General features: G+C 41.8%; 1 protein-coding gene across 4 annotated transcripts in view; it reads right to left on the bottom strand.

Moving 5' to 3' along the window:
- STS (steroid sulfatase) overlaps positions 1 to 25874 on the bottom strand; it is a 205907-nt gene that overhangs the window by 18682 nt on the left and 161351 nt on the right. For all 4 annotated transcript variants that reach the window (XM_063803877.1, XM_054676418.2, XM_016943073.4 and 1 more), the window contains 2 exons: positions 8904 to 9063; positions 279 to 400 (listed from right to left, as the gene is read on the bottom strand). In XM_063803877.1, the coding sequence (XP_063659947.1) occupies positions 279 to 400; positions 8904 to 9063 (282 nt within the window). The remainder of the gene's footprint in view (positions 1 to 278; positions 401 to 8903; positions 9064 to 25874) is intronic.

Here is a 25874-nt window from a genome sequence, read left to right as displayed (position 1 = left end):
GAACAGGGAGCTTTCTCTGCTGGGATAGAGAAGCTGTGGGTGGTGTTCAGGTGGGTGAATGACATGGCCTTCTGATGTCCTCCTACCTGGACAACTATGTGACCAGAAGGAAAAGAGAGGAGGAGGAGGGAAAAGAGGACAAAGCAAAGCATGGGCGCACATTGAGGCACCTGTTGGCCTCCATTGAGCAGAGCCACCTTTTTACCCTTTAGTTTTATCTATTCCCATGGCATAGGTTGCACGGAGCATGAGGAGCGTGGAAAGGTCTGTTTACTCACTGTTCTGAGGGTGCCAGCGCACAGCATTTAAGTAGGCGTTGCAGTAATGGAAGAGAAACTCATGATCGGAGCGTTGGCTTTTTCCTTCAAGCAGGGGCATCAGATCACGTCCATCAATGATCCTGTGGGATAAACAGCCAGGCATCAAGAGGTGAATCAGTCCTGTGTTCTCAAATGTCCTTCTGAACCAATAAGAGCATGAGGGAGCTCCAGTCGTAATTAATACAAAGAAGACTGACCCCACCTGGGTGCCCTGTGCAACACACTGATCCCAGCTCTGTCCGTGCATTATCTCATTACATCTGCAAAGAGCACCATGAGCTGGAAGTACTGTCATCCCCATTGCACAGATGAGAAAACAGAGGCACAGAAAGGTTAAGTAATTTGCCCAAGGTCATGGGATGAGTAAGAACTAATGGGATTGAAATCCAGCTGATGTGGCATTCATACCCTTATTCTTCCTCTTGCTTCTCCAAAACACAATTTTCTGTGTATTGCCTGATCAAAGGGAAAGCTTTATTCATGACATACAGGCCTGCTGAAAAGACGGGCACCTGACAATTTGGGATTAAAATAAAAAGATACTATATTGCATGAGGCAACTTGGATTCGTAGACTGCAATGAATGCAAATTTCTCCTTAGAATGAATTAATGTATATATAATAATAATGATACCATTAAATAACCAGGGAATGGATTATTCCCAAATGAAAATATATCTCCTCTACTACTGGGTATCTAACTAGGCCAAGAAAATAAGACATATGCAGTTGGTGATGAGCAAAATAAGATTATTTATAGTTTGAAGAAAGGAATAAGGTATAAAATTGTGTTTTGCATTAAACATAAATTAACAGCTACATGAGAAATTGAAGCCATGATACCATTAGGCCATTGCCATCAAAATGAGAGGCAGATAATTATTTTGAAAGGGTGAGTGTTTAACTTGAGGATTTTCTTTCTCTGATTAAAAACACTACATCCCTGCCATCTCTTGTTACAAGGCGTTTAGAAACTGGAAGTTTGACGTGGCTGTACAATTTTGGTAAGTGTGCTTAAGAGGTCCTATGTCCCTTGAGCTTTCTCCCATGGTTTCTTTTGTTGTCACTAAAAACCCATAATGTAATTATAGCCTTGTTGTTAGCACTTCTCCGGTCTCAACCCTTGTTATTAATCATGCACTCTGCAGAAGTCTGCAGACTGAAAATATTCTATTATCATAAGTAAAAATAAGAACAAAAGACTGGCTTGGCTCACTTCCCAAACCAAGGTTCCTGTGAACCACGAGGGGAAGAAAAAGAAACACCGTAGAGAGAGTTCTATTGAGACACAGCGTGTGCCCTGAAATACTGTTTCCATCCCGAAATGGCAGTCATTGTGCGTGGTTCTTTTCAAATTCCTTTCAAGAAAGACTCAGGCCTTTATGAGATCCCAAATAAAGCTGAAAGGAAGGAAGAAGTAAGAGAGGAAGTGGGCAGGCATGAGAATTAGACCAGGGAAAGCCCCCAGTGGTGAAAAGTGACCTGAAGGGGAGAGACAAGGGACAGAGGATTTCTATCCTTCCCCAAGCAGGGAGAACGTCTTTCAATGACTCCCCAAAAGCAAGATGAAATCCCCATTTTCTGGGACACAAGCTAGAATTTTACTTTTTGAATCTGGCTTTTTTTTTTTTTTTTTCCATTTGCCAACAAAATTCATCATGTGATATTGTGATATAAGAACATGAGAGATGGAATTGCTGTCTTAAGATCAGTATTTTTCATTTTTTTTTTTTTTTTTTTAGAGACAAGGTCTTGCTCTGACATCCAGGCTGGAGTGTGGTGGCGCAACCATAGCTCACTGCAGCCTTGACCTCCTGGGCTCAAGCGATCCTCCTGCCTCATCCTCCCAAGTACATGGGACTACAGGTACATGCCACCATGCCCAGCTATTTTTCTTTTTCTTTTTTTTTTTTTGGAGCGATTTGCCCAGACTGGCCTTGAACTTCTGGCTTCAAGCTCTCCTCCGGCCTTGGCCAAGATCAGTATTTGATAACTGAAATTGATCATGATTATAGGAAAGGGGGATTTAACTAAAACAAAATAAGACTCCAAGTCTCATAATTATTTTTTCTTACTTAAAAATGAAATATTTGAGGTTTTTTTAAAGGAGGGGCACAAAGTTTATTCTGCAAACTTATTTTTCTATTTTTCTTCCAAAGTGGAGATAGACTTTTTTTTTTTTTTTTTTTTTTTTTTTTTTTTACTATCCCACACCTAACGTGGTCCTTCCTAGAGGCAGGCCATAAATCACGCTGCTATGGAAAGCCACCATTTAACAGTGCTGCAGAAATATGGTCTGTCAAAGGAAGCCTCATTTCTGCCATGAAAAATGGAAAGTGACCCTGTTGAGCTAAACTTTTAAGTGGTGTCTAAGCTATCGAAATATTTGGGATTGTCTTAAACCACTTGTGGGATTTGCAGTTAACTATGGCAATAACCCAGAGAACAGCACATTTCCATTAACGCTGCTAGTACAAAAATGCTTTTAGAATGTCGTGTTCTGGGGGAGATGGGCCAATCCACTTTCAAAGTGACTCAAAGCATTGCTGTTTTCTCTGGAAACGGTCTAACGGGATTTTTCTTGCAAACTAATTCAAGTTTTTGTAGCATGTTTGCGTAACAGCCAATGCTAAAAAAAACTGAATGTGTTTTCTGCCCTAGTGCCCTCATGGCTCTTGGTGGAAAAGGGAGTGTTTGGGAGTGTTTTTAATTTGGAAGGTGAAATTATTCTCCTTGGCTTCCTGACTGACAATGATGGTAGCGCTATTAACAGGTTGTTTGCAAGGTACCCTTGCGTCAAAATTTCAGGTCAAGTTAAATACCATACAGACAATTTTTACATAATTAAAAAGGGCATGTTCTGGAAACCTTCCCTGAACCCTATTGACATCATTCCTCCAAGAATGTGCTGTGCTCTCTCTCAGCTCTGAGGCTTTCAACATCCTCGTCCCTCCACGTGGGATGTCCTTCCCACGCGCCCTTTGCCTGGCCAAATTGCCAGGCCAAGGACTGAAGGATCATAAGAGAAAGAAAAGGTTTGGGGTGATACAGAAGGTAAGGTCTTGGAGACTAACAGAGAAGCTTATTTGGGGCACAATGTTGGTGAGCAGCTTATTTGATATACAAATGACAATGATTTCAATGTGGACAGTCATAGTTAAGGAAACATCTTTAGGAGAAAGTACATATATCTGTAATAAATTAAAGGGAATCTTAAGTATTCAGAAAGTTATTATCACAATTCAGAAAAATATGTTTCCATTTGTAAACATTAAACCCTCTGCCATAGTTGAACAGAAAGCAAGATCAGTATAAGTGGTTACACACACAAACTTGGGATTGCTCCCATGAAGAGAGTCACCTTTAGTTCTGCAAAACTAATGTAAAGCAGATACAGCTCACTGACTTTTTCATCTGTATCACTCTATTGAAAAGGTCTTCTCTAGTGGCTCAATTATAAGTCAGCAAAAGTTACTGGGAGAAGTCAGCTAAATCCATTCCTTGTCTCCATTAGACAAAAGTGTGTTAAGCATTAAAGCATTAATTTGTTTTTGTAACTTTAAAAAATGAAGTCAAATTTTGTTTTAATTATGGACCACAAGCTCTAAATATTTCACCTCTAAAATTTGATTCTTGAGGTTGCCAGCACTCTGTTTCCTTGCATCCCAGCTGAAGGGTCTATGGTTAAAATGTTGATGTTTTCCAAAAGGTGTAACCAACTATGGCTTGTTGCCATTCTCTATTACTGATGTTAATACCTTGTTAGGAAGGGGCATGGTCATACTCATACTATGGCAATATTGTATCTGCTTGCAAAGATGAGACCCACAGAAAGAATTTTCATGTTAATGAATTAATACATTTAGATATTCGATTCTTCTTTTTTGTAAGTCCTTGTTGCTGCCTTTTGTAACACAAAAGGTTGTCCTCCATTTATTTCCAAAATCAGCTTATTTGGAGACCTGGAGGGAAATAATTTTTCTGAATATGCCCAGGGTGATGGACACTGAAATTTCTTCTGATAAGTCATGCCACTGAATGAAAATGAATCACTAACGTGCATATGAAGGAAAAATTCACTGCCAGAGAGAAATCTCACGTAAGCACATCATAGGGTTGAATTAGAGAATTATTCTCACTGCAGTGTTAAGATGCTGCAAAACAAAAACAGAACAACAACAACAACAACAATCTTTCCTGTGTTCCTCAGGACTACCTTTCTTTTGGCTTAAGTAGAAACCTTGGATCCACGGGCTTCTGATCTCCCACCATGCTTTGATTGGCCATGAAGGACTCCCACTAGATCCAAAATGCTTCCTGAGAATTACAGGACAGTGCGTGAAGAATGGAGGTCTGCTGAACAGAAGTTATCTTCTTCAAACAAAACGCAGAAAGAAGCAAAGGCACTTTGTTAAGTGCTCATCAAACAGCTTGGGTCCAACCGTCTGAATGAGTTTCTTCTCCTGGGAAATGCAAATTTAATATCTCTCTAGCAGGGAGCTGAGAAAGCTTATTTGCACCACTCTGAGCAGGAAGGAGTTAAGACTATTTTCTAAAGGGCAGACATCTGTGTATCACATTTATAGATGGATATAGATGTGAGGGTATTGTCTAGATGCTTTTATTGAAAAGTTTTGATGGGATTTTCCATTATAACAACATTTTCCATAAAAGAGCAATAATAAATTTCAGGGTAGGATTTCTCGACGTCAGCACCGCTGACATAATGGGTAAGATAATTCATTGCAGTAGGGCTCTGTGCTGTGTGTTGCAGGATGTTTAGTAGCACCCTGAGCCAAGACAATAAAAAATGTCTCCAGGCATTGATAAGTGACCCCTGGGGGAAAACACTACTTTAGATATTCAAAGTCTTCTGGACAAATACATAAGAATATTACTGGACCTGGTTGGCAATATGCTTTAAATAAGGTACTGTGTGATAATTCTATTCCCATAAGGCACTTGGAAGCACATTTCTGTTTTCTAACCTGTGCTGTCTCTAGGATGACAAAGGCATTTTACAGCTGGACTAGTACCAGGAGCTAGGACCTCAACACAGAAGCAACATCTGTGGTTTAAAACCAGGTCAACTGGCGGGGCGTCGTGGCTCATGCCTGTAATCCCAACACTCTGGGAGGCCGAGGTGGGTGGATCACCTGAGGTCAGGAGTTCAAGACCAGCCTGGCCAACATGGTGAAACCCCATCTCTACTAAAAATACAAAAATTAGCTGGGCGTGATGGTGCGCACCTGTATTCCCAGCACTTTGAGAGGCTGAGGCAGGCGGATCAGCTGAGGTCAGGAGTTTGAGACCAGCCTGGCCAACATAGTGAAACCCCGTCTCTATTAACAATGCAAAAAATTAGCCAAGCATGGTGGTGCACGCCTGTAGTCCCAGCTACTCAGGAGGCTAAGGCAGGAGAATCGCTTGAGCCTGGGAGGTGGAGGCAGAGGTTGCAGTGAGCCGAGATTGCACCACTGCACTCTAGCCTGGGAAAATGAGCAAGACTCTGCTCAAAAAAAAAAAAAAAAAAAAAAAATGAGGTCAGCAAGCACCTCTGAGGTCCATGAAAGGAATCAGAAACAGAGGGGAATCTTCAATATTGAGAGTTGGTTCTACTGATGACACAAACCCACACACAAAATACTTGGGTCTTCTAAGAGGGAGGCCGTTATCTTCTTCATTGAGCACACAGAAGAAACACAGATTGGCCTCCATCAGCCGCAGACTAGAGTGGCTAGAAGGTAGAAGCAGTAAGATTTCCCTTTATGAATCTTCCTCTTTGCCTCTGAACTTTTTCCTTACCTTGCTTTTCCCCCACTGGGTAGAAAACCATTCCAAGATATTATGAAAGTGAAGAGCAGTGATGGTTTTAACATTATGGGTGATGAGAGACAAACGTAATAAATGAGATTGCCTGAACACTCTGTTCTAGCTACTTGAGGAAGTATTAACCTTTATTCCAAAGGTAAGAACTACAGCCAAGGAGGAGGTGAAATAGAGAATGGGATTTTTGGCTTTATATAGGAAAAACTTTCTGAGACACTGCTGCCATGTTTTCCATCACTACAGTGTTAAAAAAGAATAGTTGGACTGGAGTAGGAGATCTTACAATTCCCCTTTTGGCCTCATACTCTATGATCTTATGACCTCGGATGAATATTAAATGTGGAAGAGGAAAGAACTGTACTAATAATGTACATCTGACTACTACCTCAAAATGACAGGCAAAACAAGAAATGGCAAACATTCATGCCTTCTTTGTACTGAACATTACAGGCAAGGAGGTTTTTAATCCTCCTATTGATCCTGTAAAGTCAGTGTTATTATTGAACTCATTTTCCAGAGAAGGAGTGAAGGCCCAGGAAAGTTCAACGCTTACCCTGCAGTGATGACAAGAATATGAACTCAGCTGGGCTCAGTGGCTCAAGCCTGTAATCCCAGCACTTTGGGAGGTCGAGGCAGGAGGATTTCTTGAGCTCAAGACTTCAAGACCAGCTTTGGCAACATGGTGAAACCCTGTCACTACCAAAAATACAAAAAATTAACTGGGCGTGGTGGCGCATGCTTGTGGTCCCAACTACTCGGGAGGCTGCGGTGGGAGGATCGCTTGAGCTTGGGAGTAGCAGGTTGCAGTGAGCTGAGATCGCGCCACTGCACTCCAGCCTGGGTGACAGAGTGAAACCCCCATCTCAAAAAAAAAAAGAATATGAATTCAACCAGAGCAGGTCTAGAAAGGTCTAGAATCTCCACTCTTAGCCATAGCACCCACTAGTCTCAAAGCGTGATCCAGAGACTCTCTGGGACCCTTTCAGGAGGTCTGCGAGGCCAATGTTATTTTTATAACAATAGGAAGGCACTCTTTGTCTTTCTCACTATCACCCTTTTAGGAGTGTACAATGGACATTCCTTGTGGCCACAGGGTAAATGATGACATCATCAATGTATTAGCCAATGGAATGTGAGCTTGGAGTACTTTGGTGCCTTAAAAAATTTCATTTTTTATTACTAATATAATAAGCATCGCTCAATACAATCCACATCAGGAAAAGATCACTGGGGTCCTCGATCATGCAAGAATGAAAAGGGGTTTTGAGACCTCAAAGTTTGAGAATAGTTGAACTGTCAACGCTGCATTTCTCATTGGTGTGTGTGTCTGTGTGTGTGTTGAGGAAGGGTGTATACCTAAAGCAGAGTTGAAACCAGTAAGGAAACAAGGTCGAATACAGCGGGAGGGGAGGAAACCCATCTCTGGACTTGCTTTGGCAGCGTGGCTGTTTTTGTCTTTCCTTTCCCCTTTCCTCTTCCTTCTCATTACAGCTGAATTTAAACAAGATTTGCAGCCGCCTGCGTGACATTCGCCTGGTCTGTCACCAAACTAATGAAAACAATTAATCAGTGTGCTTCACTTAAAACTCTTCAGATTGGTAATAACACTTAGGAAGAAACCACTGGCAATGTCATATGAAGTCGTATTTAAATTTAAGAGAAAGACATTTCATTTAGAACTTCTCAGTGAAGATGTGCTGGGAAATGGGGCCTTAGCTGGGGAACCGGCTGCATTTCTCACTGTTACAGCAAAGGGCTGCTGAATGTGGACAAAGGAAAAGGTGTGGGATCCCAAAGTTGGAGGTCAAAGAGGTTGTGGCCAAGCTGCACAATGGCAAGCTACGGTGGGGTGAACAGACGAGAAGAGCGTCAGCACAATGCCGAAAGACCAAGGCTGAATTAAACACCACCCGTCCACATTCCTGGTCACTAAAAACCTTCAGTGCCTCTGAGTTTATTTCCCTCTGGATAAAGAGATTGGCAGAGGGGTTTTTACACTGGCAAACCCACCAGTAAGGCCCCAGACTGGACAGAGATAACAAGTACAGCTGGAGGCATCGTGACACTCCAAACCGAGGGCCTCAGCAGCGGCCTCAGTGCAGTTTTCCTCTGACTTTCTCCTGCCCTCCTGTCTCTCAGTCCCACTCTATCCCAAGGCGCCAGAGAAACTAGAATCCCTCTTCCCCAATGCAGGTCATAAGAACCAAAACCCCTGATTCCCAAAGCCAGCATCAAACCTAAAAATATGACTCCAACTTTCCCCCTGCCTTTCTGTGTAAAAACTGCCCATAAATAAATCCTCTGACCTACTTTGTTTGACTGTAGGTCATAAGACCCCTGTTCCAGAGAGGGCCCTGCCCCATGCCCAGAAGGAAGGAAAACTGCTCAGAGAGGCCAAGAAGCATCTAGATAGACAGGCCTGGCTGGGTTTCCCCACTCAGTCCGTTAGCATGAGGTCAGACCTTTCCCTCCAATCCTACTTCTACACACTGCCCATACTTTGCTGAACCACAGCAAAAAAATGAACAATTTCCCCTGTATCTTTGGGTCTTCCTTTGGAAGCCTGCTGTGTACACATTAAGTAAATGTATATGCCTTTTATCCTATTAATTGACCTGCCTCAAACCTGTGATTTTCAGGAAAACTCCAGGGGGCCAAAGGCCTTGGTCCCCACACCATTATGCAGGCAAACCAGAGCATACTGGGCTGTGAAATCAGAGCTCAACAATACCAACCACCCTGGCATCAGAGTACCTGTCCTCAGGCAAGGGAGCTCCAGCCAGCTTGGCTACTGTAGGAAATATGTCCATGTTGCTAGTGGGCTCATCAATCTTCTGGCCAGCCTGTATCACCCTGGGCCAACGAAGGATGCCTGGAACCCGGATACCTCCTTCCCAGTTGTTTGCTTTTCCTCCTAAAAGATCAAAAAAGAGGTAAGAGGCAACAGGGAGATTTCAATCCTTTCAATGCTCACTTCAATGGACTCTTTCGTGCTCAATGTAGAAGAACCAACTGCTCTAATTACATAGATTCCATCCATGAGTATTCCATGAGCAATATAGTATATGTTGTATTGAAAAAAGGAATATATATGATACAGTCACCACCATGTGTGACATGGTCAGCACTGTATGGCATCTTGAACAAAAACTTTGTAATCAGAGGGACTCAACGCAACAAAGATTTGAGTCACCAAAGATTCAAATCAATGACTCTGGAGTCAGGGAATTCAAGTTCCGTTTCTACTTTACACCAGCTGTGGCAGGTAAAATAATGGTGCCCCCAAGTGTCCGCATCCAAATTCCTGGAGCCTGGAGCCTGGGGAAATGGGTATTTTGCCTTATATGGCAAAAGGGACTTTAAACATGTGACTAAGGATTTTGAGATGAGGAGATTACCCTGCATTGTCTGAGTGGATCTAATATAATCATAGGGTTGTAAACCAAAAATAAAATTCTAAGCCCCTCGACTAACAGAATAGACACCTCCTCTCAGCAAAGGGCATTCTAAAGGTTTAACCTGAAACACTAGTTCAGTCCATGATGGAAATAGGGGATTGGACATGCCTCATTTTACCCTCCTTCTTTTGGAATTCAGGTACAACTGACCAGCATTAGCATTAAAACACAGACCTTAAGACTGACAAAACAGACTGTTTGTAGCAATAAGATACCAACACGACAGATAGCAGGCCCTGATAGAAATTGAAGTAGTTTACCCCAAAATATATTTATTTGACATATTTCAAAATAGCCCCACAAAGCTGTCTCTTGTGCAGAAAATCTACATTCTGTAGACAATCTCCTTCTCTTTTGGGGTCTTTTCCCTGATCCGGGAGAGAACTGACCAAGAGTCTGGTATCTTTTAAAGTCTGATAAGAAACACGTACAATCTATTCTCTCTGAAGCCTGCTACGTGGAGGCTTCATCTGCATCATAAGAACCTTGGCCTCCACAACCCCCTTATTTTAACCCAGACACTCCCTTCTATCGACTGCAGGTCTTTAAATCAACTCTTTCAACCAACTGCCAATCAGAAATTCTTTGAGTCCACCTATGACCTGAAGCCTCCTCACCCCCCATCCCCCGATTTTGACTCATGCTACCTTTCCAGACTGAACAATGTACATCTTACATGTATTGACTAATGCTGTATGTCTCCCTAAAATGTATAAATCAAGCTGTAGCCAGAGCAACTTAGGTACATATTCTTAGGATCTCCCGGGGCTGTGTCAACTTGGCTCAGAATGAATCTCTTCAAACGTTTTACAGAGTCTGACTCTTTTTGTAGACAGGGTTCTTTCAAGGGAAAGAGGGAGTCAGAGAAGTGGAGGGGTGTAATCACAGAGAGAGGCTGGAAGATGCTATGCTGCTGACTTTAAAGGCAGAGAAGGGCACCCCAAGCCTAGGAATGCAGGCAGGCTCTAGAAGTTGGATAAGGCAAGGAATAAGATTCTCCCCTAGAGCTTTCAGCAAGAAACATAGCCCTGCCAACACCTTGAGGACCCATTTAATTCATGGTTATTCCCAAAGGAAAATAAATTATTCTACCAAAAAGATACCTTTACCTGTATGTTCATTGCTGCACTATTCACAATAGCAGACATGAAATTAATCCAGGTGCCCATCGACAGGGATTGGATAAAGAAAATGTGGCACATATACATCATGGAATACTACACAGCCATAAAAAAGAACAAAATATTGTCCTTTGTAGCAACATGGTATAGCTAGAGGCCATTATCCTAAGTGAATTAATGCAGGAACAGAAAATCAAACGCTGCATGTTCTTACTTATAAGTGGGAGCTAAACATTCGGTACTCATAAACATAAAGATGGCAACAGTAGACACTGGGAACTACTAGGGGGGAAAGAGGGAGGAGGTCAAGGAGTGAAAAACTATCAGGTACTATGTTCACTACTTGGATGACAGGATCATTAGAACCCCAAACCTCAGCATAACGCAAATACCCATGTAACACACCAGCACACGTACCCACTGAATCTAAAAATTAAAAAAAAAAACATGTTGTTTTGAGCCACTAAATTTGTGGTCAATGATTACAACGGACATAGGAAACAGATACACCAGCCCTTTGCACTTGAGAAAATAGCTTCAGCTTTCTGTATCTCATATTCCCACTATGTTTCCACGTGATTATTACATGGAATGATTATCCCAACTGCCAAGCTCAGTGCCTGCAAGAGAGGCACAAAAAATGGCTATTATCTTCATTGGTATTATTTTATTACCAGGATGGCTCTTAACCAGGAGAGTTGAGGAAACAGGCTTGGTGCCTATGAAGCAATTAGAATATAATTAAATACAGCATTGAAAGGGTACCGGCAGAGGCAGGAAGGGTGAGTTCAGAGTGGATCAGAATGTCAGCAGATAATCTCAGAAGATGGTCACTGAAGGAACCAAAATATTTCACCCCAAAATACTCTTCTTTGACATATTTTGAGATGGATGTTCAGAGGGTCTGCAAACAGAAGCAGCCCTGCAAAACTGTCTTTTGTAGGGGAGGTTTGAATCTATAGAGAAAATCTGGCTGGGCATAGTGGCTCACACCTGTAATCCCAGCACTTTAGGAGGCCAAGACGGGTGGATCACCTGAGGTCAGAGGTTGAAGACCAACCTGGCCAACATGGTGAAATCATGTCTCTACTAAAAATACAAAAATTAGCCAGGTGTGGTGGCGCATGCCTATAATCCCAGCTACTTGGGAGGATGAGGCACGAGAATTGCTTGAACCCGGGAGGTGGAGGTTGCAGTGAGCCAAGATCTCACCAGTGCACTCCAGCCTGTGTAACAGAGTGAGAATCTGTCTCAGAAAAGAAAAAGAGAGAGAGAGAGAGAATCTGCATTGAGGCAGCCAGGCTTTCTCTGAAGGCCTCCGTTGTCTGATCCAGGAAAGATGAACTGAGAGACACATACCTTTAAAGGTCTGCAAGAAACATTCACCATCTCTTCTCTCTGTGGACTGCTACACAGGACGTCTCATCTGCATAACAAGACCACCTCTGCTAGCCAGGCGTCCTCTTCTCCCCTCTCCTAACCTGTGTTGCCAGGAGGCAAGGCCCCATTCTTTCTGTAACCTCAAGATGGTGTAAAAGCATCAACCATCCAGCCATTTCTTTGAGATCTATTTTGTAAGGCTCCACGCACGTGAATAAATTTGTGTGCCTTTTCTCAGTTGCCTTTGTCAGCTGATTTTTAGCAAACCTTCAGAGGGCAAAGGGGCAGTTTTCCTGTGGCCCCTATATGACCAACACCTCCCGTTGAGGGATGGAGACCAAGTGCTCCAGTATAGGGCTCAGACAGGCCAGGGCTGAGGTCACTCCAGCTGGGCAGGTGACCCATCGCTGGGGGAATAAACACTGCTTCCTCACCCTTCATGACAAAGACAGCATAGGGCTAAGGGGCACTGAAGTAGCCGTCAGGAATTTAGGCTGGGGACAAAGGGAGTGGAGTTGAAGTTCAGCTACTCAAAAAAGAGGCTGTTTTAAACAATTGGTGTGAAGCATTAAATAGACAGTTAAGTGAGAATGAAGCCAATGAAAAAATGCTCATTCCTTGCAGGAATATCATGTGTGAGTCAACTGGAAATAAATGCCACTTATATTTAGGAAGTAAATTACTAGAAACAGAGGTTTCAGGGGTCCTGAAGCAAATTTCCATTGTTAAAAGCTCATCTCTCTCTCTTTGTTTTTCTAACCTTTACAGGAATGCCTCCTTTTATTGCACTCTGCTCTAGTGTGTTTTTCAGATGTTACATTATTTATCTATGTATGTATTTGTTTATGTATTTACTTTTATTTATTTTAGGTTCAGGGGTACATGTGCAGGTTTGTTATATAGGTAATCTGCATGGCTTGGGAGTTTGGTGTGCAGATTATCTCATCACACAGGTAATCAGCATAGTACCTGATATTTAGTTTTTCAATCCTCTCCCTCCTCCCACCCTCCACTCTCAAGTAGGCCCCAGAGTCTGTTGTTCCCTTCATTGTGTCCATGTGTACTCAATGTTTAGCTCCCACTTATAAGTGAGAACATGCAGAATTTGGTTTTAGGTTCGTGCATTAATTCTTTTAGGATAGTGGCCTCCAGCTCCATCAATGTTGCTGCAAAGGACAGGATCTCATTCTTTTTTATGGCTGCATAGTATTCCATGGTGTGTATGTACCACATTTTCTTTATCTAGTCCACTGTTGATGGGTATTTTGGTTGACTCCATGTCTTTGCTATTGTGAATAGTTAAAAGCTCATTTCTTACAGCTGAAGACTGTAGTCTCCTCAGCAGGCTCTGACCTTTGCAGATATTCAGACATTCTATATGCACAGTCACTTAGGGGAGATTCCTATGGAAGTTCACATCATACTTTGTAGTTTCTGTGATGGCCTCCTAAGAAAGTTAAAACTCTTCCCCTTATTTTATCCTTTCAACATCACTTGAAGGTAATTCTCTGACAGATACTGTGATTCCTGCTTCACAGAGATCACAGCCAACAAATGGGAAGTTTAACTACTTTGCCGTAGTTCATTCAAGCAGTTGAAAGCAGATCTTTGGGAGGAATCTCAACGTGTGAATTACTGTCTAGTTTTCCTTCTGTTCCATCAAACTCATAAAATTTTCACCTGCTTATCCTGCTACTCGATCAAACTCACACCATCTTCACTTTAAATTTAACAACAAAATAAGTGATTGCTATAGAACAAAAAAGGGCTGATTTCATTAATGGTTTAGATATACACATATTGCCCCCTTGTTTTAAATAAAACAGCATAAATAAACGGGAACAAAAACCAAACTATTAAATCAGGAAAAAGCACCCTCTAAAAGTTAATCTTCTAGATGTAACGTGGCATTGTGTATTGATTCTGAAACAGAGAAAGGGCATTAATGGGAAAGCTGGTAACATGTGAAGGTTAATTTTGACAAATACACCATAGTTGTGTAGGATGGTAAGATTGCAGATAGCTGGGTGAAAAATATACCTCTGTACTACCTTTGTAATTCTCCATCAATCTAAACTCATTCATAACATTTTAATATTTTATATATATATAAAATAAAATATATATAATAAAAAATATATAAATATATAATAAAAAGTATATAAAATAATACTTATATAAAATATAAAATATATATATAACTATATATAAAATACATATATATAATATATATAAATATATATAAAATATATATATAAATATACATATAAAAATATATATATATAAAATAGTTGCACAATCTGAGGCTGAGAGAACTTCAGTTATGTGCTGACTGTCACTTATTTAGTAAGCGGTAGAGTTACAGATAGAAATCCAGGTTTTTCTGACTGACTCCAAAGCCTGTGAATTTAAACAGTTCTCCAATATCACTTTATCTTTGCAGCAAGAGCACTGGTGCCAAGTTGTCTATGTCCTGAAAGAAGAGGATCACACCATATTTGTAAACCACATTTAGTTTCTACACCCTATGTAGAAACTCAGAAAGATACATGTGAACAGTAGAATTAAGGACTGAGGCACCGAGCGAATTTCGTACCCTCCCAGGAGTTGATCTGTATATCATCTTTAGGGTGAAAGGCAATGTCTGAGGATGGTTTACTAGGGGCTCACCAGGGGAAGCCAAGGGATGCACCTGGCTGTAGAGCCACGTGACAGAGTGGCTGAAAAACATGGCCCTTAAACAGCAGATAGTGGCTGGGTGCAGTGGCTCATGTCTGTAATTGCAGCACTTTGAGAGGCCTAGGCAGGTGAGATGCTTGAGACCAGGAGTTCAAGACCAGTCTTGGCACCATGGTGAGATGCCATCTCTACAAAAAAAATTAATAATAATTAAAAAAAATAGCCAGGTGTGGTGGCACACACCTGTAGTCCCAGCTACTCAGGGGGGAGGACTGCTTGAAACTGGGAGTTTGAGGCTGCAGTGAGCTATGATTGTGTCCCTGCACTCCAGCCTGGGTGACAGAGAGAGACGTCATGTCTTAAAAAACAGAAAACAAAGCACATAGTTTCACAAAAATCCACAGGCACATCCAATGTCTGTGTATTTTACAACCCAAGTGCCAGTGATCTATTCCCCTCTGAGGAATTTGCTAATATCCCAGAACTCCAGGTGATGGAAGAGACATCTTATGAGAACATGGCTTGATGTATAACCACTTTGAAAACAAAGCAAAATAGAACAAATCTCCTGCAGAGGCCCTGGAAATATCACAGCCTGCCAGAGATTCCAGATTCCCAAAGGAGCTCCAAGCCACAAATGGCCACCTGGTGGCAATACTTCTGCTTGGGTGCAAAGAAGTAGCTTACCCCTGCTCAGGTAAGATGCACAGAGCACCTCTATTGCAGGCACTGGACTATGGGGGCAGCTGTGCCTGTAGCCCCTAGATCTAGCCACCTACTGACCACCTGAATGGTAGCACCAGGCATGGTTTCATCTGCAGCTAGTGTTAACAAATTGTCACACCCGAGAAGCGCTCTGTTGGAAGCTCTGAACCCACTATGTGGAACATCACGAGATTCCCATCTTGTATTAATAGTTCTGAGTCTATATTCAGGTCCTAAAGAAATGTATCCATAAACATAATCTTGTGCAATTTTCTAAAGCTATAAAGGGAGAGTTTTTACAACAGTCATGGCAAAAAAATGTTTTAAAATTTTTTTAACAGATGATAAACACATCCGAGCACACACTGCCTATGGAAAAACATGTTGGAGGAAGCATGATCACACATTTGCAGGCATGTGTTGATGAGCAAGTGCCCTGGCTTGTCAGATGGTGTAGCTTTGAGTCTCCTTCCTCCTGCGATATTGTGTGGAAAGCGAGATGCGCCAAATGTGTCTGTCAGGCTGAAAAAGCACCGAAATCTGCTCTCCCGGGCACCACTCACATTATCATCGAGCAGAGTTTAGAGGAACTCAGAGGGTGGACACGGGATGCTTCATTCATTCAGCAGACATTTAATAAGCAATGACTTGCTATGATCAGGACTAATGATGGAGTTTCACATGTTCCCCAAACCATTCAAACTCGTGACTTTATTAACTCTTGATTCTCACCATGACTCTGCAAGGCAAGTAACCCATTTCACAGCCAAGAAAACTTTGGCAAAGGTTACACAGCCAGTAATTGAATGTATTAGGTATAGTTCTAGAACCTGTCCTTCCAAATGCTAGGCTTTACTGATTTTCACATCCCCAAATGGGACACAAAGATATACAATGGAGATTACGCCCTAAAGAAACTCACAGCCTCAAAAGATAGCTCAGATAATACCCACTGAGAACTCTGATTGTATGCCAACAGAATCTCAGAGAGAACACAGTGAACAGGGACCTTGCCCTACAGAAATTAAAGGTCTCAAAAGACAGCTCAGATATATCCACAGGCCAGGCACAGTGGCTCACACCTGTAATCCCAACACTTTGGGAGACTGAGGTAGGAGGATCACTTGAGGTCGGGGTTTGAGACCAGGCTGGGCAACACAGTGAGACCCAGTCTACAAAAAATAAGAAATAAAAAAGCCAGGCATGGTGGTGCATGCCTCTAGTCCCAGCTACATGGGAGGCTGAGGCAGGAGGATTGAGTAAGCCTGGGAGGTTGAGGCCATAGTGAGCTGTGATCATGCCACTGCACCCTAGCCTGGGTGACAAAGTGAAACCCTGCCTCAAACAAACAAACAAACAAACAAAAAGATATGCCCACAGATAACTCTGATTAAACACCAACCAAAATAAAAAGAAATGTCTTTTACCTGGGCAAACCTGCCCTGTGCCAACAGATTTTGACTTGGGTTTTGAAGGAGAAATAAACTTAGGAAAGTTGGAGAATGGGATATGGGGGAAAGAAAAAAAAAACAGGTGAAGGAGTATGAACTATTTTTTCTGAAAATTTATGAGCAGAGAAAAAGCCATGGTCTAAGTTTAACTTTTTGTAGAGTAATTGTCCAATTCACACTTTTAACATCTTGATGGCATGTTGTGATGATGTTCTCATCACAGAAGGATGATGGCTGAGTTACTCAATCTCTCTAGGCAAGCGTAGCGAGGATTCTTCTACAATTTACTCAAAGACTCTTGTTAGAAACAGCTGTTTGCAAACCAGGCTTCTATTTTTGTCCTTCTGAATGCTACCACACAGCAGGTCAAATCACTTTTAATGGCAAGAGCATATGCTAGTCATTCTTATGCTTGATCTGGGCAGAGTTTTATGAAATATTCTGTTTTTCATTTTTCTCCTCAAATCTTCCCATCTGAGATAACACTAATTCTCTGAATTGAGGCAAACCCCGTTGAAGTGTGTGATGATAATTCACGCGAAATGTTTTCTCACCCAAGATGCTACATTTTACACTCTCCTTGATTTATTCATGCCAAAGACTAAAACCCATGAATTGCAGATGGGAAATATAACAATATTTTTCAGGTTCTACCAACGTATTACCCATCTATTATGAAGGCAAAAATAAGGAACCTGGTGATATCAGTTCCTAAATAACATGTCAAGAATTGAAGAATATCCTTAAAATTAATTGACACAGGTCAAATGATTAAGAATGACTCATCAAGCAATACATCCAACTGCTAAGGAATCTAAGTCAAGGGTTGGCAAACTTTTTCTCTAAAGAGCCAGGTAGTAAATATTTCAGGCTCTTTGGGTGGCTTTCTCAACTACTCAACTCTGCTGTTGTAATTAAGAAGCAGCCAGGAATGAGACATCCACCATTGAGCACAGCTGGGTTTCAATAAAACTTTATTTAGAAAATCAAGGGCTGGTTTGCATTAGGCCCACACACTACAGCTAGGCCAGTCCTGTTCTAATTTACTAAATTTTGATTTTTTGGGGTGGGGTGAGCACACCAACTTGGACCTTTCTCCATAATATTAAATCCTTCAGCATCGGGGGGAAGTGTCACAGCAACTTCTACTAACATTTTTCTTGTCACTTAATTGAACTCATACTTAATATTGTCTGCAAGAATGAAAAACTAAAAAATACATCTTACTCTGGAATGCGAAGCTAACCATGTCCTGACTGGGGTCCACATTTCCAACATCACACCTTGGTTGAGCTGAGTCCCACGAAAATGTCCTGGTCAACAGCTCATCCTCTGCTCTCCGGAAAGTTCTGCTGCTCCCTCTTGATGGTTGCTCTGCTAGGATTTGACCCTGGGATGGTTAATATTGAGTGTCAACTTGATTGGATTGAAGGATGTAAAGTATTGTTCCTGGCTGTGTCTGTGAAGGTGTTGCCAAAAGAGATTAACATTTGAGTCAGTGGGCTGGGAGAGGCAGACCCACCCTCAATCTGGGTGGGCACCATCTCATCAGCTGCCCATGTGGCTAGGATAAAGCAGGCAGAAGAACGTGGAAGGACTAGACTGGCTGAGTCTTCCAGCCTACATCTTTCTCCCATGCTGGATGCTTCCTGTCCTTGAATATCAGACTCCAAGTTCTTCAGGTTTTAGATTCCTGGGCTTACACCAGTGATTTGCCAGGGGCTCTCGGACCTTTGACCACAGACCGAAGGCTGCACTATCATCAGCTTCCCTACTTTTGAGGTTTTGGAACTCGGACTGGCTTTCTGGCTCCTCAGCTTGCAGACAGCCCATTGTGGGACTTCACCTTGTGATTGTGTGAGTCAATTCTCCTAATAAACTCCCTTTCATATAGACATCTATCCTATTAGTCCTGTTCCTCCAGAGAACCCTGACTAATACAGCCCCCACACCCAAATCATTTACAAAGCTCCTTAAAAGCCTAGATAACAAGCCTCTCCGATTTCATTAAGCCTTCTATGATCACATATTATTTTTCTACTTTCAATTTCCACAGTATTTTTCAAGTTCAAGTTTATGGGACATATGACAACCAATTCTATGCATGTCTCATTCCAACAGTATCAACAGTATTTGAGAACAAACTGTCTAATGCACTGTTAAATCAACTAAAGTAATAGTGAAATCCCTTCCAAATAGATGGTACTCAATATATTTTGTGAAATAAATGAAATAATGAATTAATCAATGAAGCGTATTACTGTGGGAAAAAAACAGAAGCCTAGAGGTGAATGTGATTACAAATCCCTATGTCTAACCTCTTCTGGTCTCTATTTTGCTAAATGTTTCATTTCCCTAATACATTGCATTCCTGAAATTTTCTCCACCAGTCATATACTAAACAGCTTGACCTTTGACTATCAAAAGAGAAACTCTCCCTGCATGTCATCAAAGAAAATGAGCCCATAAGCATGAGCTATGCCCACTCCCTGCCCTCACAGAGCCCAGTTACCCACCGTGGCCACATCCTTCTCACTTTCCCACCTCTTTGCTGTCCCGGAATCCCAACCTTTCTCTCCTGCAGAGCACGCTCGACCACACAACTTCAATCTTGCCCATCTCAAAAGTGAGAAATTCAAGCCTCCCATTACGGGATCACAATCTCCTGCCTGTCCATGTGACTTTTTCAACAACAGGTGCAAGCTCTGCCACATTTAACTGTGTAGTATTAAGGTCATACATTTTGTCAACTGAAGCCAATGCAATCAAATCACTCTGCCTACGGCAATGCCTGAGACAGTGGTGATCCAGCAGTTGCCTTTTCTGCTAAAGTGGACAGTCCCAATCATTCCAAATGGCCCTTCCATTTTCAGGGTGTTCACTAATGTTAACCCATCTGTCTGGTCCCTACTCCCAGTTCAGATAACCCACAAGGCAGAGCTCAATGCCTGGACATGATACCAAGTCTCCATCACCTGACACTGTCAGTCCTTGCTCACACTTTTTTTTTGAGACAGGATCTCACTTTGTTACCCAGGCTGGAGTGCAGTGGTGCAATCAAGTCTCACTGCAGCCTCCACCTCCCAGGCTCCACTGATCCTCCCATCTCAAGCCTCTGGAGTAGCTGGACTGCAAGCACATGCCATCACATCTGACTAATTTTTAAATCTGTTTTTTAGAGATGGGGTCTAACTATGCTGCCCAGACTGGTCTCGAACTCCTGGGCTCAAGCGATCCTTCTGCCTTGGCCTCCCAAAGTGATGAAATTACAGGTATGAGCCACTGCGCCCAGCTACATTTTCATCCCTAGAAATACTGAGCTGCTTTTTCGCTCCCCATAAGTATTTCACACCTGCCTACTGTGTACTTCCCACCTGTCCTCTCCTAGCCAACAATGCAAAACGTCAACCTGCAAAATGTCAGCTCCTCCTGGAAAGTTCTCTGAATTCCCAAGTTGGGCTAACTGCCTTTACCATTCTTTAACAGTTCCCTTACCAGTACATTACACTGAAGTGGTCTCTTATATATCTATCCTAAAAACTAGTAGAATTTAGAGGCATTCTGTCTTTTAGTAGAATTTAAGCTACTAGCTTCTAGTAGAATGTAAATTAGTAGCAGTCGGAGACCCTTTATTCTTTGCCTTTATACCCTATCAGCTAGCCCTGTGCCTGGCATGTTCTATAGAATCAATATATAAATGCATGCCAGTAAAATTAAACCAAATGCATGAACACATAAATGAGACTGATGCGATCTTCTTTCAAAGGTTAAAAGGCTGTGGATACCCGCTGGAGGACTAAATACTGACACTAGCATGAAGGGGCAGCTTTGCCTACTCTTGGGAAGCCAATGACAATGTTTGCCAACATCATTTGAACATAACTACCTTGTAATAATCTACCAGAGTCAGTTGCTACTATTTTTCTCTCACAATAAAAGTATCAATTGCTCTCAGAAAGCTGTGTTATTGAATGACAGGAAGAGATGTCAAAATCAGTGACTGTAAGAAGCAACTCATAAGTGACATGGACTCAAGCCATGTGTTTGGAATTTGGCCTTAAGGTAAGGAAAAAATGCCTGAAGAGCAGTGCCTTCCATGCAGCCATCAGGGAATTTTAAAAGCATTTCTCTGCACATGAAAAAAAAGTCTATATTCTTGAACACTCTGGAAAATATGATCCCCCACCCCCACACTTCTGCAGAAGCCATCTATAGAGTTAATTTATCCATCCCATTGACATTTATTACTTGCCTGTAGGCAGAGAAAAAGGGAGGGAGGAAGAGCCTCCTTCAGGGTGACCTTGACTTGGGAGAGGGATGGAAATGAAGCCAGACATATGAGTTTAACTGTTCTGTTCTGAGAATAAGGAAATCTTGTAGTATGAGGAAAAGGCAAACAACTCTAAACTCAACTAAAAGAAAATCTTAAGGAAGTTATTCTGGTCCCATCTAAGGGATATTTTAGGAGAAAGGGAAGAAATAGGGAGAGAAGGAGACAGAAGGAAGAGAAATCTGAGAAGTGTTCACTATTTGTATTAGTCCATTTTCATACTTCTATGAAGAAATATCTGAGACTAGGTAATTTATAAAGAACAAGTTTTAATGGACTCACAGTTCCACATGGCTAGGGGGCCTCACAATCATGGCGGGAGGTGAGGGAGAAGCAAAGGCATGTCTTACATGGCATCAGGCAAGAGAGCATGTGAAGGGGAACTGCCCTTTATAAAACCATCAGATCTCATGAGACTTATTCATTATCACCAGAACAGCACAGGAAAGACCCGCCCCCATGATTCAATTACCTCTGACCAGGTGCCTCCCATGACATGTGGGGATTATGGGAGCTACAATTCAAGATGAGATTTTGATGGGGACACAGCCAAACCATATCCCTACTCATTCAGTAAGTTCTTATTGAATGCCTACTCCATGGTTACTCAAGGCACTAGGACACAGTGGTAAATGAGGCAGCCCAGATTCCAGCTTCCATGGGAGAAGGACTATGAGCAAATAAAATAATAAACAGGTAAGATATCAGAGATGTGAGCAATTAGAATAAAGTGGTGGGAGGAGACAAGGACTTTTGATTTGGTGGTCCAGGGAGACCTTACAAAGGCAACATATGAGTGAAAGATAAAATCCATCCAAAGATGAGATGAAAGGATGAGTTTCTAACACAAAGACTCTAAGGTGGGAACAAGATGAAGGGGTTGGGGGACCCAGGAAGAGAGGAGGAGAAAACTGTACAGCTGGGGTGCAGACTTCACATTGTATTTTCAGTGGATGAGAAGATATTGGAGTGGTTTTTTGTTCTGTTTGTTTGTTTGAGACAGGGTCTTGCTCTGTTGCCCAGGCTGGAGTGTAGTGGTGCAATCACAGCTCACTGCAGCCTCGACTTCCTGGGCTCAAGCGATCCTCTTACCTCAGCCTCCTGAGTAGCTAGGACTCCAGATGTGTACCACCACCCCTGGTTAATTTTGTTTTTTAAACTGTTTTTTTGTAGAGACAGTGGTCTCACTCTGTTGACCAGCCTGGAGTGCAGTGGTGCAATCATAGCTCACTGCAGATTCAAACTCCTGGGCTCAAGTGATCCTCCCACCCTAGCCTCCTCAGTAGCTTGGACTACAGGTGTGCAACACAACAGCCAGCTAATTTTTACATGTTTTTTGTAGAGACAAGGTCTCACTATGTTGCCCAGGCTGGTCTCCAACTCCTGAGCTCAAGTGATCCTCCCATCTCAGCCTCCCAAAGTGCTGGGATTACAGGTGTGAGCCACCATGGCTGGTTGATATTAGAGTGTTTGAAGAAAGGAAAAAAAGCCATGTGAAGGTGGAGGCAGAGATTGGAGTGATACATCTACAAGTCAAGGAAGGTTAAGAATTAATGGCAGAACAACAAAGGATTCTCCCCTAGAGGTTTCGTAGGGAGCCCACCACTTTCAGCAGCCTGCTTTCAGACTCCTGGCCCCCAGAACTGAGAGAAAACAACTTTCTGCTGTTTTTAAGTCACCCAGTTTGTGGTGCTAACAGTTATGTCAGTCCTCAGAAATTCAATAGAGTACATTGACATTATGTTTACGAAAGCTCACTCCAGTGTCTGGGTGGAGAACGGAGTGTGAGAACAAAGAATTAGGGAGACCACCAAGAAGCACACTGGAGAAGTCCAAAGGGCAGACCACAGTGGCCTGGACAAGATGGAAAATTGATACAGCTGACAAAAGATGACCAATGTCAGATAAACTTAGAAAATAAACTGAATAGGATGTGATTCCAAAATATGGGATACATAGGGGTTAAAGAGAGGCAAAATAAAACAAGCCCATCAACCAGCAAATATCGTAGCACTGAGGTTCAGTCACGGGGTAAAGCATTCAATAAGATCATGCAGATTTGGGCATGTGTGGGCTTGGGCTAGCTTGCATTTGATGTCTAGCTTGCATCTTTCCGAGATGACATGCCTACTGAGCTTCCAGGTCGTGTGGTAAGTGGGCAGCTGGACATAGCAATGTGGACCTCCACAGCAGGGTCCCGGCTCTGTATGTGGGATGCCCTGCAGTTGGATGTCATATGACGTCCTGGATTTGGATGACATCAGATAGGGCAAGTCTGAAGATAAAGGGAAGGGGGCCCAGGACAGAGCCCTGGAGGTCTTCAACATTGAGAGGTGGATCAGGTGAGAAGCAGCTGCAGTGAAGGTTGAGAAGAAACTTCCATGAATTTGTTTGCAACTCCTCATGCAAAGAGAGGCTCAAAGGCTTTGAACCCTGATTTAGAAAAGTGAAGCTAGGGGTGGGGCCACTTGCTCCTTCAATAAGAGAACTGCAATTTGCAGGACTCTCAGCTTGAACTCCTTTCTGTTCTACTGCCTTGACACAGATACAAGTGCAGAATGAAGCGTCTTCTCAAGACTCACCCACCAGGCTGATCCAAATAGATCCAATACCTGTCCAGGGTGTAGGAACATAAATTGAGAGCCATAAACTAAATTTCCTAGAAAGAGTTAAGGATTGCATAGAAATCTTAAATCCTCTATTAGTTTCAAGCAATGGTTTCTACTCCTAAGGTCCCAAAGAAGCAATGTGAACATTTTCAAATGTCAACAGCCCTGATGGAAAATTTTACATTTAACAGCTACAAAGGGTCACAGGCTATGGGATGTTTAGTGGTTTACTTATTTATCTTGCTGTCTATGAAAATCATAATCACATGGTATGGAACACAGTCAAATTAAGTGGAAGCCCTAATGGAGATAATGATTTCTTAATTATTAAATGGGAAGATAAATTATTCCTTAGAAAATTGGTTTTATTAGGTTGACACAATCATTCAAAGCATGTGGACAATAGAAGAAAATTTATTTTAGAAGGGTCTCAGAGGGAAGTATTTTAGGAACTACTCTATAAAGGACTTACTGCCAAGATTTCTAAACTTTGACCAGAATTATACCCAAAGTATACATTTGACCCTACCCTTATTTCCCAATTTCCCTTTATGCTAGAACATTTTGACAAAGACAAAATTTACCCATATCCAAACCTAAACAGAATAATCATACTGCAAAGTCATTTCCTTAAAGAAATGAAACAGTCCTATTATTACTCCCTCACCCCTGGAATATTAGATAATTGTTTTTTAAATGTAGACTGCAGCAGACATGTAATGTACCTCTTATTAAAAGGAATAACCTATTGAATTTAATGGAAGGATGATTTAATCCTAGCCATTCTACCAAATTTAGCCCATAGATTTTTTTTTTTAACAAGAAGTCTGGTATATTTTATTTTATTTATTTATTTATTTATGTTTAACTTATTTTAGGTTTGAGGATTCACGTGAAGGTTGGTTTGTTACATAGGTAAACTCATGTCATGGGGGTTTGGTGTACAAATTATTTAATCACACAGGTATTAAGCCTAGTACCCAATAGTGATATTTCCTGCTCCTTTCCCTCCTCCCACCCTCCCCTCTCAAACAGACCCCAGTCTCTGTTGTTTCCTTTTATGTGTTCATAAGTTCTCATCATTTAGCTCTCACTTATAAGTGAGAACATGTGGTATTTGATTTTCTGTTCCTGCATTATTAGTTTGCGAAGGATAATAGCCTCCATCCAAGTTACAAAAGACATGATCTCATTCTTTTTTATGGCTTCACAGTATTCCATGGTGTATATATACCACATTTTCTTTATCCACTTTGTCATTGATGAAGCCCATAGATTTCACTAGGGAAACAGATTTGACTTGGGAATACAGTAGAATCATTAAGTTCAAATACCGAGATGGCTCCGCTGCACTGTAGCCTGGGTGGCAGAGCGAGATTCTCTCAAAAGGAAAAAAAAATGTTCAAATAGCAAAGTCCTTTGAAGGGTTTTGATGGACAGTAGAAGTCACGATTGTTTAGAAAGGATGCTATTTTAAACAGGGTGTTAAATCCTATGATTTCTCTGTGCGTAAACCACAGGTATGTGTTCGAGTTTGCAGCTCTAGAGAACAAGATATCTTGACACTTGACACTCAGAAGCCTACTTCCCATAACTAGAAGGAAACCCCATCTTCCTTTTAGGGCACTGTATTTTAACAATGTTTCACTGTGAACTTGATTTCAAATAAGTTGACAAAAGGATAATACTTTGCAATAGAGTGGTGGCTGAGACATTAATCATGTTACACATTCATGGTCTCTCCAGCATGCAAGCAAAACATTTCTAATACATCAAATACATTTCTTTAAAAAAAAAAAGAAATTTATGGAGTAGCTCCTGACATGCTTGCAGGGTTGTATGATAAAACTGGGGTTCCCAACCATTATTCAAGACCATTGAGGCTCCCTTTCTGATCTATACCTCTCGTGTCTCTGAACCCTGGTGAACTATCTGTGCAAAACGTGATGCAGCTCCTTCTCTGTCCCATGAAACTTCCCCGGGATTGTCAGT

This window comes from Pan troglodytes, chromosome X, assembly GCF_028858775.2.
Source record: "Pan troglodytes isolate AG18354 chromosome X, NHGRI_mPanTro3-v2.0_pri, whole genome shotgun sequence".
NCBI lineage: Eukaryota > Metazoa > Chordata > Mammalia > Primates > Hominidae > Pan > Pan troglodytes.
Note: the sequence above shows the minus strand (reverse complement) of the source record. Positions and strands in the feature narration are given on the sequence as shown.